Source organism: Anticarsia gemmatalis, chromosome Z (genome assembly GCF_050436995.1).
Source record: "Anticarsia gemmatalis isolate Benzon Research Colony breed Stoneville strain chromosome Z, ilAntGemm2 primary, whole genome shotgun sequence".
Taxonomy (NCBI): Eukaryota; Metazoa; Arthropoda; class Insecta; order Lepidoptera; family Erebidae; genus Anticarsia; species Anticarsia gemmatalis.
The window spans coordinates 15,439,835-15,458,232 of NC_134776.1; the positions used below are offsets into that span (position 1 = coordinate 15,439,835).

General features: G+C 34.0%; 1 protein-coding gene across 2 annotated transcripts; it reads right to left on the reverse strand.

The window, feature by feature from the left end:
• Window positions 1-1,916: 1,916 nt before the first annotated feature.
• dos (daughter of sevenless) lies at window positions 1,917-18,197 on the reverse strand. 2 transcript variants are annotated; one of them, XM_076134851.1, is made up of 12 exons: window positions 17,980-18,197; window positions 17,676-17,804; window positions 9,991-10,183; window positions 9,106-9,206; window positions 7,990-8,200; window positions 7,702-7,761; window positions 7,496-7,623; window positions 6,418-6,573; window positions 5,978-6,079; window positions 5,749-5,781; window positions 5,596-5,664; window positions 1,917-5,495 (listed from the first exon to the last, which is right to left on the reverse strand). In XM_076134851.1, the coding sequence occupies exons 1-12, from the start codon at window positions 18,046-18,048 to the stop codon at window positions 5,334-5,336; spliced, it is 1,413 nt and encodes a 470-aa protein (XP_075990966.1). In that variant the 5' UTR covers window positions 18,049-18,197; the 3' UTR covers window positions 1,917-5,333. The 2 variants fall into 2 exon arrangements, with proteins under 2 accessions (XP_075990966.1, XP_075990967.1); XM_076134852.1 differs by lacking the exon at window positions 5,749-5,781.
• Between the last annotated feature and the right edge of the window lie 201 nt (window positions 18,198-18,398).

An 18,398-nucleotide genomic window follows, 5' to 3' on the forward strand; every position in this document is an offset into this window, starting at 1 on the left:
AACAGTGTATGAAATACACTCACGTTTCGTCATTATCAATGTTAGTCCCATGTAATGTGGTCTCGAGCCTATAGCTATTTATCGGGATTTAAATTGTAATAAAGGTGTGTCAATACACATCAAGTGATAAGTCGATTTCGTGTCATTAATGAACATAGTACCTATTCTGGTCAATCGAACCGTAAGACAAAAGACGAGCGATCTTACACCGCTCTCGCCACGCTGCTAATGATGACGGCTGCTACCAAGACACCAGATAGTTCTAGCGTATTTAATAGACAGATACATAAAGCTCGAAAGCCTTTCACTCACAGCTTATTCCCTTTTTCACACAAAATAATGACACTCATGACTGTTGACAATATGGTGTAACAGTAATGGTATAATCCCAGGTCTGTATAATGCAACTCCATAGAGTCCATACCTTCAAACGCATCGCTCTTGCTATCGCTGTAATCTAGTTTGAAGTCTCTCATCCATAATTGGAAACGCTTGCAATGCCATCTAGTGATGAAAAGTATTGGTGTTCTCACAGCCCACAGGCGCTGGTAACGCCATCTTGTGGCGAATAGCAAAAAACATGTTCATCTTAGATAGTACATTCAACTAACAACAGATGGCAGGATCTGTCAAAAATTGGAAACATTTTTTATCTATTTCAGTTAATAATTTCTTATTATTATTGCAACTAAAATATTGCTGTAATGTATAAGTACTTAATTTGAATGAATTTTAGCCTTTCAGTTTACATTTAGACAATGCATTGTAGAATAAGGTGTGACTATAAAAAACCATCATAATTTATTAATCAAAATTTAAAATAGGGTGTTTGTCTACTTTCTCAAAACAGAATAAAACATAGGTATCAACGTGCAACACATATTGAATGCTAAAGCATTTTAAATATTTTTCATAAATTTGAAATAAAAAATGTTAATGACAGACTCCATCAATAATTCTATCCCAACAATAGGCAAAATATAACTTTTAACTTTATCTTACAGGTTCTTGTAGAGACGAAATACCTTGTTAGACCTTACAGTACCTAAAATCAAAACAATAAATGATTTGATTAGACTTAAAATACAGCACTAGCCTATGACGTCATTTTTGACATTACTAATGTATAAAATAACTATACCTAATGTCACATTAGGTATAGTTATAATTTTATAGATTAGCTGATTGATGGGACTTAATACTCAAATATCCTATTGGCTAAATGTATAAATACCAGATATATAGAAGAGTGAATTATTGATTATTACTCAACTCCAAATGACTCAGTAATTACATAATATCTTCGATAAGGCTTGTTTTTTAAGAGCCAGTTACGATATTAACGGATATGATCCGAATAACCTGTCTGCTAGATACAGCGACAACAAATATATGAAAACAACTTAAAAATTCATCATAACAGCCACCTTGTACTTACTTCGAAGTGATGAATACAGCTTGAATCGAACCAACGCACCAGTTTGGCAGGCTGTAAGTAACCTGAAAACCTATGCGCTAGAAGTGACGGCAAATTCCACCTGATTGACTATCTGATATTTATCCAGAGGTGAAACTACTGTATAACCTATCCAAGTGTTATAGGCTAAGGTGTCTGCTTCTCCCGTCAAATGAAATTTAGAATTGTTGTCAGCCTTACAAACTTACATACGCTATTTCAATTGTTATATCATTAGAATGGATAACTAAGAAGTTAGTGTTTTCAGGCTATAGCAAACTATCAAAATACTAGATATAGGAAAAAATATTGTATGAATACTAACTAATGTTCTGTGCAAAGCCTTCTTAAGAATCAAAATTTCAAATTTATTGTGAGTTCATAGGCTTTTTTAATAAGCTTCATGATATAAGGTGATCGTGAAAGGATGTAAATTATAAAACACTCAATATTTCCTTGAATGGATTTTTATTGAATTTATTTGTCTTACATCAATTAATCCGATTAACATTTAGAGTGATTATATAATATTGAAATACATCAAAGACTTAAAGACACATTGTGTCTAAACATTTAATACAATCACACAATTCTTATATCTAACAAACATTAGGAATTACGATAAAATTATAATATAATCAATCAACATTTATCTGTAATAAGTACATTTTAATCCTTATAGGATGACTTTCCTAGATATAAAGTGTATTGTCTTAAATATATCTTTAATTTTACTTATAACCTATAGACGCCACCATTTTTTTGCTAAGGGAAGGGTGTTTTGACAGTTGTCACAATGATAATAATCAAAACCAAATATTCCTAGCCACTCACACGTCCGTGGAGACTAAAGTATCCATAATTATATTACAATACCCTCCACGGACGTTTGAGGGGTTAAAAATGTTCAAATTCTAACAAAGTAAGTGGGTGGCGTCATTTTGTATAAAAATACTATACTATATACATTAGGTTCAATAATAATAATATGTTGGTCAGGTAAGAAGGGGATCCATGAAAAATTGTTTGGGACTTTTTGGAAAATATCACAAGGGTGGGAAGGGAATAAAGGGATTATAAGTAGGTTGCAAAATAACATGAGTTAATCTATAACATCATAACTACACTACTATCAACTACCAACATCAAAATACTTAAAGACGACAGTGCCAATCATTCTTCTTAACATAGTTAAATAGTTTACTAACTACACTTAGATACATGTACACTTAAAACACTAACTATAGGTACCTAAAATTACAGTGTGTAACAGTCCTCTAAAATGTAAGTGTATTTTATTTAATGCAATATAGGGTAAGAACAGACAAAGTTGATATCCAAATCTGGCCTTTACAACTGTTAAAAAAGCAAAATTAACATTTACTAAAGATTATCTTCATTTTAACTAAACAACTCTTTGGTTTATTACTTTAGAAATTGGATCCAATGGAAAAATATCGCGAAATTTAATAATTTAAATTATACTTCAACATTTGTCTGTGTCACCCTTGTACTGCATTACTTACTAGTAATAAAAACGTTATTATAAAACTAGGCTTAATGTAGCACACAAGTTTGCAGTTCTTAATAATATAGGTAACTATGACAGCGGAGATGCTTTTAACTATCCAGCGCGAAAAAAAAAATCCAAATTAGCGGCAAAAAGTATTAATCATACTTTTAAAAAGAATGTAATAGCGAAAAACGTATATTATATTAAAAATTAACATTGACGAGCTTAATACCCCTTGAAATAAAATGTGTTAAATGCATTAAAAACTTTGATAGAAGATTAACTAAATTCATATATAATACAACATATTATTATAAGAAATTAACTATTTCTTAAATACAAATAACCAGCAATCAACATTTTACAATTCAACATTGATTTGTTGTCAAATCGACATTTTGTTAGATTTTAAATGGAGGTAAAATATTGAAATACCTTCAAACATTAAATTCTATAAAATCTTTTTCGCGCTAGATTTGTAGTATTACGCTTTCGTACTGTTAAGCCCCCTCGCATGAAGTAATTTAATATATTCAATTATATTTGGAAAACAGGGAAACTCTCGTATAAGAGTTTGTATTAACATCTAATTGTGTCAACTATGTGCAGACTTGTTCTTCAGACCTGATACAGGTAAATTTCTATAAAAAAATCCTTTTTTAATATTGAAGATATACTCAGTTTATTTTTGACATATTTTTAAGAGTAGTAATACAAACTGCGGGTGTTATAGACCCACAATTTCCATTTAATTTCCGCACTTTCAATAGTAATAGTTTGCATATAAAAATACGAAGGGGCGAACAGTAGGTACACTTAGTTAATGGAGTCACACAAGCATATCTAAATAGTATCATAGAACGTTAAGTTTCGCGTAATAATGCAAATAATAAGTTTTTGTTTCATTGAAACAGGGTAAGAAATCCCAAAGTTACCGAGCTCTGTAGTTTTATACGCTTTTTAGATTTTTATTTCCACTTGCGACTTGGGGCTAAGCCTGAAACTTAATTTTTAGGCCGTCTGAAAGCGTGTTTCAACATTTTAACTATTTTCGTGGTGTTTCCACAAGGTTAGGTACACATTACCACGATACAGTGTTTCAGTAGTTCATAGCTATATCCCAGTTACTTTTAATGTAAGAAAAGAAATAAAAACATATTTCTCTTCTATACTTTTAGATATGGTGTTAATAAAAACGTTTGTGTGACTCGATTAATAGATGTTATGTCTTCTGATCCGTCCCCAGGACGAAATCGTGCTACGATTTTTATAATTTTTAAGTACACAGTATATTGATACCTCTTAAGTTTAGTGAGTCAACAGAAAATATAGTAAATTTACAGGAGAGCGAATTTAAGGCGAATTTTTCGTATTTTTATGAAAACAAAACTAATTTGAAATTAATTGAATATTTTTTTGTAAGCGCTTCTTTTGGTATAAAATGATTTTGATGATTTTTTATTATTCTGGTAATCATGGTTCATTATGTACGTTTTTATAAAAATAATAAACTAACTAAATTGTTATATGACTCTGCATACTTAGGAGGTATCGATAACTTAACATATTTTTCAAATAATCAATATTTACAAAAAAAATACACTTTATTAAAAAAAAAAATTCAGAAAAAAATTCTTTGTAAATGCGAAGTCAACATTTTTAAGGTGAGCCTGATTTCTTCGTCTATCATGATATGAGCGTAATCAATTCTACGCTGTTCAACAAACTCTAAAAGTGTAAATCAAATCATGTCAACCGCTTTGTTGAATCAACTTCAACGTATATACAATCAAGTATTATATAATACAATATTATATTAGTTCAGCATTATCTACAAAGCTTATTAGATTATAATTATAGTAATACAATACTAAAACTCGAAGCTGTCTGCTTCATCACCCTTATTTACAAGAATACCGCATATGGAGCTGGCTGGAAACGTTATCAAAACCAATAACTTCGTAATAATATATATACTATGTTGTTGTTTCGCTTGTAGTGTCTAACTGTCCCGAACTTCATATCATGTATGAACATTATGACATACAATACAATATACAGCCTACGACCACGGCGAGTGCAAACTGCGCCGAAAAGTTAGGCATTTTAAGGTAAAATGCGTGTTCGCGTGAATTCCCATATCCTAATATATATCAATTAATACTTTATCGACTTCAACTCGTACGACAAATACTGCGCATCAGGGCAATTGGGCTCGATGTACATAGTTTTAATACTATTAGCGAAACGCACTCGCTTAGCACGTGACATCCTTTTAGGTCTTGGCCGCCTGCAACACTTAGCCAGTAGCGCTACGAAACAGTTCTTTTTATTTTTCCGCCTCCTATAGGAGGGTGGGTTGTGCTAACATTGGTAACTCCTTGAAGCCTCTGCGTCCTGCCTGGTGATATTGAAGGCTTCAGTCTTCACAAAGTCCACCGTCTTGTAGGCGGAGTCCGCGTCGGACTCAACCCCGGAAGATGCCCGACTCTGATTGAGCTCAGTCTTACGCGTCCCATCCGATGTCTGTAATAAATATTTTTATTATATATAGCATATTTTATGCAAGATATAACCACATCATTTAAAAAAGTCATGGCATGTTTCAAAAACTATATAAACTTACCTTGGGCGTGGTCGCATTTGGCAGATCTAAGTCCAAATATTGGAGCACATCTGATCGGGTCTCCTCCGTCTGTAAATATAAACATTAGTTATTGCAGGCCCTTGATGTTTCATATACTTATAAACACATTATGTATAGGAATATGATACCAACCTTACGGGGTTCTATTGTTACCACGCAAACTTCCTAATTTGTAAGCATGGATGGAAAAAGTAATAATTATAAACATTGAACTAAAGGTATAAATTACTCATCTACTGCAAAATTTATATGTCATCAGTTTGGCGTTGTCACTCATGAAATGTTTAAGTATTCGCCCTTGTACAGACCTCTGTTTCACTTTGAAAGTCGATTATAAAAACAATTCAAATGAGATGTTTACCTGATAGTTGTTAATGTGGCCAATGCTACGGCTCGTGAAGCGGGGTTTCAGCGCTCTGTCCACCGCCGGCGGCATAGCAGGCAAATTGCAGTATTGTAAAGACTGCAACAATGTTACAGAATAATGCATGACCAATGATCTGTGGCTCGTGAAAAACTAAAGCTTTCCATGAAATGCAGATGTAGAACCAATCGCTATACTTTGCTATCGCTTCTTACTCGCAGCTGTAGCAATATTATCAGAAGCACGGCATCGGCTTAAACAATTACGATATCCATACGATATGCTAATGCCACGTTAAATCGTACTCAACTAAACATCAGGAAATTATTAGAAAGATGTGATTGTGTTCATTTAAAAAGTACTTGAGAAGTGAGAGTGTGATGTGTAGATGAGTAGAAGTGACGTCACGCAGCGTGTTTAGTGGATGTGATAGTTACCTGGTTGGCTGGCGACCGGTCGTCGTCGTCGTCATCATAGTCGTAGCGCGAGTTGTAGTTGGGGAAGGCGAACACGCGGCCCGGCGACGGAGGCTGCGCGCCATGAGACATGCGCCGCGGCACTCGCAACCATGGAGTTCCAGGACCGGTACAAGACTATACAAACAAATATCGCTATTATATTCTGCCGTCTTCTAACTATAATGCCGTTATCTACATAAACAACGGCATTTTGTTTCGAGATATTCGCGAAAAGACGCGAGAAAATAAATATGCATTGCTGTTTCCAGATGCTGCTAAAGATATTTCAAATCGCAGTTTCCAGATAGTTACGAAACAGCATTGCATATTTCTTTTCTCGCCCCTTTTTATCGAATATCTCAAAACATGGTTTTTGTAGATAACGGCATTATAGTTAGAGGACGGCAGTATTGTGCTTTAATTGGAACAATTCGCATTTACCGTTGAATTTACCTTGTTTTTCTCTTCAGTATAAATCTTAATATTTTCCAAGAAAAGGTATAAATAAAGCTTCAATCACGGACAAGATGCGAATGACCCTACCCTTGGACTGCATGAATAAATCCTGAATAACCAATTCTGTTTTGAAGCCTATATGTTGATTACAATTTTAAATTTGCGTCACAAGCAACTTAAGACGTCAATGCTTTGTTACCAGGTAATGAGTTATTCGTTGACCCCTCACATATCGACAGTATTTATGGCAAAACTGTTAACTACTAACCGATCCGTTTATATAAAATCATGTTAAAAATTGTGATTGAATTGAGTATTCATAACAGACTAGTTCCCAAAATTATAAATTACTAGCTGACCCGCGCAACTTGGCTTGCGTAAGAGAGAATGAGTCAAAATTTTCCTCGTTTTTGTTACATCTTTTACTGGTACTCTGCTTCTATTAGTCTTAGCGTGATGGTATATAGCCTATAGCCTTTCTCGATTAATGGGCTATCTAACATTGAAATAATTCTCAAATCGGACCAGTAGTTCCTGAGATTAGCGCGTTCAAACAAAAAACTCTTCAGCTTTATAATATTAGTATAGATGAGCTACGTACCGTTATGCTTTCTGGTACTGTTTCAACAGGCTCCTGAATTCTGGGGCCCTGGAAAGCCTCTTTATCCCGCTGGATGTGATCTTTATGCCTAGCGAAGGTCTTCGGTGGGCGTGGAGGCACTGGTGGTCCTGTAACAATTAAATTATACTCAAATATCACATTAAAAATGACCTAGTACTCAGTATATTTAATAGCATGTGCCATACCATCTTCAGAGGCCCCGTTGTTGTTAATTGTTAGCCTGTTAAAGGTCCTGTCCCATCCAGCTGAAACAAGTACAAGTGAACCATCAGTTTATTGGACTTATTTACACTATTCATATACCCTCTTATTCATAAACACACTATAAACCTATTTTAGTTAAAAAACTACTAAAATATGATTTCTCTTTTTCATTTCGCTTAGGTGTGAAAGAAACAAAACTATAAGCCTTTCATAACTTCATATATGTTTATGAATAAGAGGGATGATGTTTTACTAGGCTGTTCTCTTACGGAGGTTTATCTGGCTAGCATTGAGTGATTTGCAGTCGTCCTCGCTGAGGTTGGAATCGTTCTCCGATGCCTCTGGGTTGGTTATCTTAATTTGTGGCTGCGTCGTGTGCACGGACAGCTGGCCACGAGTCTCTGTGGCCTTATCACACGTAGGCTTTGGGACAGACGTCATTATATGACCAGGCTCGAAGGTGAAAGCCGTCTGTTGAGTCTGCAAATTCAAACTTTTATGTAAATGATAGTACGCAAATTATTTATTGTTTAGTGGTAAGAGCCAAGTCCTCCCAGAATTAGAGTAATATTTATCTGCGCATCAATGACTCCTGAAACTCGTGATACTAACCCGCACTTGGCTAGCGTGCTGAGACCCATGCCCATGCAAGCAGTGGGACAGTAATGGGTTAAACCAGACCTCTTAACAATTTTAGAATAATATTTCTTCCAGAATTTATTTTCTAAGTCTTTTATACAATTAGTTCACTTACTAGGGGCAGAGATTAAGACAAATCCCAAGAATACTGATTGCTACCAAAACCTATCCGAGAGTAATGACTTTTAAAAGGAAAATCTTGAATCAAGTTTTTGATGACCTCTTACTATTAGCCTATCCAATTTCTAAACTAAACTTTGAGAAAAAAATGCTCGTGCGCAGATTTAGTTATGAAACAAACTTTAAGCAAAACCAAGATTTTCAGCTACCAACTAACAGTCAACAATGATAAGAAACTATAGCTACAGGAAAATATACTTATTCACGCTTCCTGAAGTTTATTTGCTAAATGCAGACTTGTAATTTATTCTTATGAATTCAAGACGCTATGAAAGACGCGTACAGAAGGCATAATCAGGGGTTATCTGATCACTCCTGAGTGTAAACTGCAACACTTCACAATGCTTACGATTGTAGCATATTCGTCAAATCATAGTTCACGATCTATACACATATTTGTTACAATTCATACATAGATCCAATCGGTTTCATCACCACTGGAAGTCACATGCGTGATCTCAAGTAATATTGTGACATCAAGCGCTAAATCCTTTTTGAATATCAAAATATTTACTAACGTTGAAATTTTCATTTTCTAAATAGATAAATAGAAAGCAATAATTAACCTGTGAACGGACTCCGGTGACACATTCGGATATGGGAATGTATGGCCCAGTGCCATACTCGTACTGGGTCCCCACAGCAGTCCGGCTTATTTGATAGGAATCTGCAACAACAAAGTAATGTCGTGTCGAATATCAAACTATATTTTTAATATAGTTCATGTGGCTTTATCGCGAAGTGTAACTATAGACTACGCTAGCAGATTATAAATCTATACCTCATTTCTTAGTGTTAGTTCTGCATTGAGCTCCATTGAATAGTGCTGAATAAATATGTCGCTAAAGCATATACGAATAGGGCACTGTACAGGTTTACAAAAGCTTAGCATTAAGTATAAAACGCCAGCTCACCAGTACATAAATTGGTCTGACTAATAACGATTTCCCATAAATTAATATTTTATTTTAAATAGACACCCTGTGGATCAGGCTTTTTGCGTGCGGATCTAGGACACAAATCTTTATAGTGCTTTGAGCTAATGGCAAATAAAAAGTTTGCTAGCCCGCACTTACGGTGAAATACGGTCTAACTCCTCTAAATATAAGACAAGTAACTCAGCGACCATGTCCCCGCACAGTGGTCCTACTGCCGCTTACACTGGGTGTGGGGGTCGTCATGACTTTATATCGCACACGGAACAAATATTTGTGTGAACCAAATAACTTTTAAAGACAAACATTTATCAACTAGTTAAAAAACACTTTCTACTACAAAAAGTAACGAAAACATAATCAAATAAAGAGCGATTTTAGAAAAATATGTTTTACTTCTCTAACCTAGCAAGTTACTTTCTTAGTATCAAAGATATTTAATTATTAGAAAGAAAGTATCAAAGCCAGCACATATATGTCTACTTTAAAAAAATCATAACTTGAAACAAAAATTACCCATGGCGTTAGTGTCTTCTGTGGCCCGGAGGCCACAGACTTTACAAATGGCATCGACCCACCGGTTCATCTCTAGCTCCGACTCCGCTTCTAGGTGATAAGTTCGGGACTGAGTCTGTATTGTGAAGACACATCCACGAAGTTTAGGGTCTAATCCGTTTCCGGCCCGCTCCATATGCAGCCCAGCGTCCACCTATAATGCAAGTGGGTTTTTCATTCGGCTTGATACTCCTTGCTGTATTAGTGTTAGAAAAGTTTATTGTACCTTTTCACATAGAATAAGTTCGATTTCAGTTCATAAATTTTACAATTATTATTATAGTTTATCTTTATTATACGTTTAATTTTTACACTTCATGATGTTAATTTTAGAGTACTGTTACACACTGAAGAATTTACAGCACTGTTCGTCTTTCAAAAGTTTCATTTAATCTATTATTTAGTATAGAATCTATTCACAACATGTTCAGTTCATAAAATTTATAATTATTATTGATTATCTTCATTATACACTTAACTTTTACACTTTATAATGTTAATTTTAGAGGACTGTACACACTGAAAAGTTTACGGTGCCGTTCGTCTTCCAAAAGTTTCACTTTGTCTTGTATTTAGTATAGGGTATGTTCATAAGAGTTCAGTTCATAAAGTTCACAATTGTTAGTTAGTTCTTTATTTATTTAATTTTAACACTTTCTTAATGTTAATTTTAGAGGACTGTTACACACTGTAACATATCGTTCTCAAGGGGCGTATTCTCCGTCTCTACAGGCTTCTTTCTCTTGCTACTCGCAGGAATCTGGACGATCCTGTCCTCTGCCGCGTTCTGCGATACTTTCTCTGCTTTTCGATTATTCGTAAATGTTTTGTATCGCAGAACGTTTAGCTGAGCCAGTTCATTGTCTAGTTCCACCTTAATATCCGCGCACTTATCACAATTCACATGGTTGTTTGGAACAGAACAACACTTATTGAAGGCTGACTCGCAGATTACCTTGCAGAAGTATATCAAAACAAAAGAAAGAAAACAGACAATGATAATAATTCCGATTTCACTAATCATATTTTTTTAAAAGGGCCTTTTTCCGTATCGTATCGGAACGTGTACGCGTGCTGATCACGTCTACTCCGAGCGAGTGATCGCAAACTTCTGGTACTCCGGCAAGGGTTGGCGGCGGTCCGGTGGCTGGATAGGTGGGCGTCGAGAGCACGGGAGGTGAGGTATCCACCCACCACAGTTTAACTCAATATTTACATGCAATATTGCATCGCATTTTAACATTTTATTTTATTTTTCATTGTCAATTAGGTATTTTCTTTTGAAATTCAATATTAGTCCTTGCTTTAATCAGTATCATGATTGCTATGTATAAACATTTTTTTTTTTACTTTAAATGAGCGTTTTATTGAAATAGGAAAATATTCGTTTTTAAATTGTTTAATATTAAGTTCTTCATTAAAAATATTTACGGAGTCAGAGACGAAAAGCTTTGTTTTTGTTTTTATGTTTGTTATAATAAAGACATTATTTGGAACCAAGCCTCTTATGAACATCAAATGTAAAAATCAATTAACTACATACAAAATTGGTTTACTACATTGCGCTCTTAGTGTAATTAATCTTGGAAAAAGTTACCATGGAGGACAACTTCTTTAAATATTAAAGTTACTTTAATTGCTGTAACGATATTATGGGTGTATGTGTATACATAGGTAAGTATGCATTTAATTCGAAATATAAAATGACAAAGATTTTTAAATTGCATAAAGAAGAAAACACTTTCTTCAATGTGTAAATTATTTAATTTGTTAAAACAAAAATCAGTAAATACTATTTGTTTCCGTTTTATTAGGCTCTACTCACATCGAGTACTTAGTTAAAATTATATTTTTAATGTTTCAAATAGTATAGTCGCGTGTGATAGATTGTAGGCTGTGATAGATATGAAAAAATAAACTTTATTCTGTAGTGTTTTTTTAAATCGATCAATACAAAAAAATTGCGAAGTACAGACAAAACAGTTTTGGGTGGATTTTAAACAATGTAGGTAATAGTGTGTATAACAAATAATTATAGCTTGTTTTAACAGTAAAAGAAAAGCTCATGATGAAACGTTACATGCCTAGTAGTAGTTTCACACACCTAGCCAGAATGAAGGGCACAAGGCCTAGTACTGTTGGCCACCGGTATGTCGACCGAAGATTTTTGACTGTAGAAAAACATATTTTCCCACTTAGCCTTAATATAAGCACAAATACTCACGTCGAAAACGCAGGAAGCGACTAAATTGTCGTTTTAAATGTGTATGGTGGACTTATTTGGCACTGCATCTACATGACAATCAGTATAGGCAGAGCGTTGACACATCTGCAGCACAAAATAACGGCAGATGGATTCAATCATATGCTTTTACATTAGATTTGGTTTGGTTAGAAACATATTTCCAAAATTTTTAAAAACTATAAGCTGTGATAGCCGATTTGTTTAAGCATGTGTCTCCCACGCAAGTGGTGGAGAGTTTGTACCCGAGGCAACACAAGTGACTATTCGAAGTTATGTGTGTATTCGAAATAATTATCACTTGTTTCAACAGTATAAACATCGTACACTTTGCATGCCGAAAAGTTCTTTAGAACAGATCTTGATGGTATGCAAAGACCCCAACCCGCTCTAAGCCAGCGTAGTGGACTCAAGGCCTAAGCCCTCACCCATACCGGGAGGAGACCCTTGCCTCCTAGTGGGACGTTAATGGGTTTTTTTTTTTTGTTATTGTGGTATTATTTTCAAATGCCTGATGAGAACAGAATGTTTAGTTGTAAAATCTATACGTGCATATAATTTATCAGTCGTGAGTTTATAGCATAGTACAATTAACCCTGTTTTGCTTGGAATCATATGACTGTGTACTGATAAACTGTGAGATGTATAAAATATTTATCAGCAGTAAATTGATCGCGAGTCTTCGCTTTAACATGGAAAATTTCAGTCGTGAAAGCATAAAGGACAGATAGGCAGACATATTAAACGATATTACAGTGTAATAGTTATTCTTCTATAGCTGTTAAAATATATGCAGCGAAATTCAACTATTTAATCTTGGACTAAGTAGCGTAGCAACCCTACCCAATAATAACATTTAAGCATAAAAAGCATGTGTTTTAAAAATGTATTGATCTTACCCCAAAGTCGGTTTTATAAATTCACTGTTCAATGCCTATTATACAAAATAAAATTAAAGATGAATATTTTTGTACTGAATAAAATGCAGTAGGTGAGAATGCGAATAAGAGTTATGAATAACTCTATAACACGTAGGTAATCATTCAGTCACCTCTGAAAGACAACACGTAATTAAACCAACTACACACTTAAATATTTTAGGCAATATTGTACAAAAGTTCACAAACTAGGTAAATGCAAATCTTAAATTTTTAAAAGTGCTACATCAACAGGTCATTTACACATGCCTAACACAGCAGACTAAGCATACTCATTGCATAATTTTAGTTGAGATCAGCGCATTAAATTTTGTTTCCAAAGTACCTATAGGCATAAAAGACAAACTAGTTTTTTCCGATGACTATACCAAAAATTTTCAAGTAAATTATAACTGTGTATTTGTAACGTCTAGTAGTCGTCAGATAGATACGATTTCCGGGCCAATTCTAGTTAGGAGACTCAGCCCGTAAGTGTTAGTACCCAGTCTCCTCCTGCTTCTCCTTCTTATCTTACACGCTGACATCTATCAACTAAAGTTAGGACTCACCATTTTGGAGTTATGATACTTTAAAGCACGGGTTCCCAACCTTTTCTCAGTCCGGAACCACTTTTATATTATTCTGGTTAGAAAGGGCCACTATGTAAGTATATTAAAAATAGTGTAATAATCGTGCTGAAAATTAAAATATTAAAATAATTCGCGGACCATATTTTTGCTTCCACGGACCACGGCACTGGTTGGGAACCACTTGTTGGGTTTTTTTACTAGACCGAACGGACGAAATTGGCGATTCTCAACAGCATATAAGTAGGTATAGCGAATCTCTAACACCCTGTACATTATGACGCATAAAATACTACTTCAAATTAAACAGGAACCATATTTCTTAGAGAAAGTATATTAGTATATTTTTTTTCTAAAATAAACTCGAGGTAATAAAATAACATTGTTATAATCTGTTGTTCAGACGTAAAAGTGCCTGATCGACCTTATTGTTATGTACAAGTATTGAAAGGACGTGGGGATTAAACATATAACATATATTTTCTTCTTTTGAAGTATGCACACTACTCGAATAGGATAACTGCTACTTATTTTAGCAAAGTGAGTAGGAAATCTGAGTGTTTACATGAGTTACGTCAACATAAAGAATTTTAAATAAATTTAATTAACCCATTAATGTCCCACTCCTGTGGAAGGGTCTCCCGTAATGAGGGAGTGGTTAGGCCTTAAGTCCACCACGCTGGCCAAGTGCGGGACTTTTAAATTTAAACAAAATAATATTCAACATGGGTATCTAATTACTTAAACACCATGTAGCAATAATACTTGTGCCAATTTCCACGACGACCAATAATAAGTTGGTGCATAGCAAAGAAAAACGCAAGCTAAATAATGAGTAGGTATTATTTTAGTGTGAGTAAGCACTTTTCTAATAAATTCATATACAGTTTTTCTTATAATGTAATTAACTGAACATCAAGTTTTGTTTAAATCTACACAAACGCTAGCAATTCTTAGAATCCGGACTTGGAAATCGGCATTAATGTTATAAGTAAAATTAACTTTATTGTGCATTATTTTGTTCAATATATTTTTGTTAGATTTGATAACCTTTCTCAGACATGCCGTCACGAACTGATTTTTAAGCCACGTTCAAGACCAAGCTTTAGTCTTGGATGGGTGACCAGTGAAATGCGTCTCCTTATTTTTTTCCTCAGTTTGTGCCTACTCGTAAATAGCAGCGAGTGTTAATCAGAGGTAAGCTAATCCATATTTTTTTATTCAGACGATGTACCGATGTGTTATAATGTTTTGATTATTGGACAGCCTCTGTGGCGCGGTCGGTTTTATGCAACCGCTGCTCATAGGTCTTCGAATCTCTTGTCGGGCCAGAAAGTAGAATCGACCACCTGTAGCCGTTCAATGTCCATGTGCTTTTGTCTTGTTCTCTGAACAGTTACTCGTAGTCTGATTATTAACGTGTACTTATAATGAATGCGTAAGGGATCATGTTCCTAAGTAACTTTAATACCCACACGCATAAATTCACCAATTCAACAATCAGTGAATTTAACCCTACGGTCGATTCTCAGATCATTCAACAGTACTTTTGACGTTATTTTTCGAAGCTGTCGTGCTTAGAATATAGCCCAAAGTAAATAATCGGATTTTAGCTATGTTCGATAAATCTATAAGCGCGGTTTACGAAGTTTAGTGATATTTAGCGTCTCTCATTTGAAGATGAGTCTGTAAAAGCAGATATGTGCAATAAAACCCAGCAGTTTTCAGGATATTATATGCTAACAGTCCCTCTGGCAATGGACTGGCGAAGTGGATCAAAGTCACCCTTGGAGGGTGCTTTGACGTAACATCGATCATATTTAACGAATTAATTATCAAAATAGATATATTGTACATTAATTAAGATGAAACCAGTTTTTCAAAGTTTGTAATTTTGACGACGACATAGTCTACATCCAGCTTCTACACCATTTACCTATAAGTGTTATATTTGCGAGATCGCGTGGGATACAACAAAAAAAGTGTTTTGAAGGAAACATGTTTCAAGTACTATAGAACGTGAGAAATTAAGAAAAGTGTATATACTTGGTCAAAAATTTAAAGAATATCGCGCTAGATTCGATCGAAAATAATAAGTCATCAGCAACAATTGACATTGGAAAGGGCAATTAACTTATTTTTCTATGCTTTTCAGTATTTGATATTGCATTCTACTTGTTTTTGGTAAACAAAAATTTTTAAAAAATTCTCAAAGCCATTCAAAAGGCAAGATCCTGTGTAATTTGCCATTTTTCCAGTAAGCAATAGGCTGATTATGGGAACAATCTGTTTCTAAATGATTTAGATTACAAAACAAGCATGTGACCAACATTGTTAAGGGCAGGACTTATGATTAATGTAACAATTTACTCACAATGACATGTCATAGCTGATGTCCCACAACTACTTCATGTATTTCTCATTGAAATATAAGTTTCTAAATGATCACTGATAGATTTTAAAAATGAATAACTGCCTAAGTAACAGATTTGATTGTTTTTTTATAAACTCCACTAGTTTATGGTAAAACAAACAGTTGCTATACATATTGATGATGATGAGCGAAGATTTCATATAAAAAAAACTATGGCTCAGGCTATAGGGTGGGCTATAGGCTATCATGAAAATAACTCTGCAATCATCTAAGATATGGCAGCCCAATAATAATTAAATTGAGTTTTGATAATTATAAAAAAATGTTGCCAGCACTAATATGTTTTTTTTATGATTTTATCGACAAAAAAATATTTTTACATGCCAAATGAATTGTATTGCTACAATTTGCAGTTTAATTTAAAATATCTAGTGTTCATGGTACAACTGTTTTTAGCCAATTGGTCTGGTTTAGCTCTGTCTATAATAACTAAATAATACAATGGGCTACCATGAAGGTACTACACCAGTCATGAGAATATACCTACTACAAAATGTATAGTCAGTTAAAACCATAAATAACAGCACAAACACAGTGTAATATTTCATGACTCAAATGACTCATCTCATGACTGTATTAGTAACACTATTGAAAGGTTCATCTGTCTGATAAACACATATTTTAAATGAATATGGCTTTAATAACAGATATTTAGTGCCAGCAAATGTCAGTATGCCATGCAAATATCCCTTCTTATCTTTGAGACATATGGTCAATGGTTATTGCTATAAATAAATACATAGCCTTACTAAAAAAAACAATGTTCTAAATTTGAACTTTTATGTTTTCATGTAACAGATATTAAAAAAAGTTATTTAGGTAAGTAGAGATGCATTGCATTAGTTTTATTCTATTTATTATTAAAACTATAGTCTTAAATCAGAGAAGTTATGTATGAACATAAGAAAGATTGTACATTTTTTTTACAGACTTTAGAACACAAAAATGCTATATTTGGATATTTTATACGGTCATACCACAAAAATATTGGCTAGAATTAGAAATTAAATGCACATAAACTTTAATTAAAAATTGTATCCTTGTAAAAAATACAACAATTTGAAAGAGAACCAATAAATAAAACTTACTTGATATTTTATGTCATATTTCAGTTCAAAGTTCCATGCAAGTTTAAACAATGTAACACCACACTGCCTATTGTGGCTATATTAAACACTTTTATAAGAATATTGTAGGTATTGTCATTAGTGGATAATCTTATTGAAAACAGCACAAGGAAAATATCAGAAAGTAATTGTATAGTCTGTTTATTTGTCATAATACCCAAAGATTCCACACAGGGTATGTGTTTACATACACAATAAGTGTGTAAACTCATCACACTGTAGTACAATACTGTTGTATTGTTGTAATGTTTCAAAATACATGTTGATAATTTATTTATATCTTTGAGTATTATGTGTCAACAATATCAAAGTAAAAGTATTAGTTCAGTACACACTCACTTGCTCGCATAAATCTAAGTTGATAGTGCCCTTGAGTCGCCTGCAATTCCGGTCCGCGTAGTAATCTAAGAAATATTGGCCAGGCAGCTCTCCAGACTGCCGCAAGGCAAACCACCTTCTCCGCCATTTCTACACACACCACACAACCGAATTATAAAACCATCATAACAACACATATCATTATCACATCAACATTTATCACAAACCTACACAACACCTAATATCACAGCGCATTTTTTTCAAACGATACCTTCACATTATCTGTCAACAAAGGTAAATGCCAAGCTCCAAAAGGTAAACTCACCGTTCGCCATATACGCTTTGAAGGAGGCGATTTTGTCAACCAACCTTCGAAAACTATATTTCTAGACATATTTAATCACTTATACTATAAGGCCACCGTTTAAACTGTATCACAGAACTGTCGACTAAAATCAATACCTTCACCGCTACATACAGCTAGATTCATCATGTATTTTTCTAAATTTTTTGCTATACGACATGATGGAGGGGTGTTACCAGTTTAACCACACCATAGACAATCAAGTAATAAGCTAATTTCTACAGAATTATTTAAAATAGAGTTTAAAAATAAAGCACAACTCAAAAGTAAAATTTTATCTAACTATGATTTAGTCATAAGTGTACAAAGCGATGAAACATAAAGCTGGTAAGGTTTAGTAACTTTTAAGTTTTGGGATCTTTTAGTGAGTGAGTGAGTGA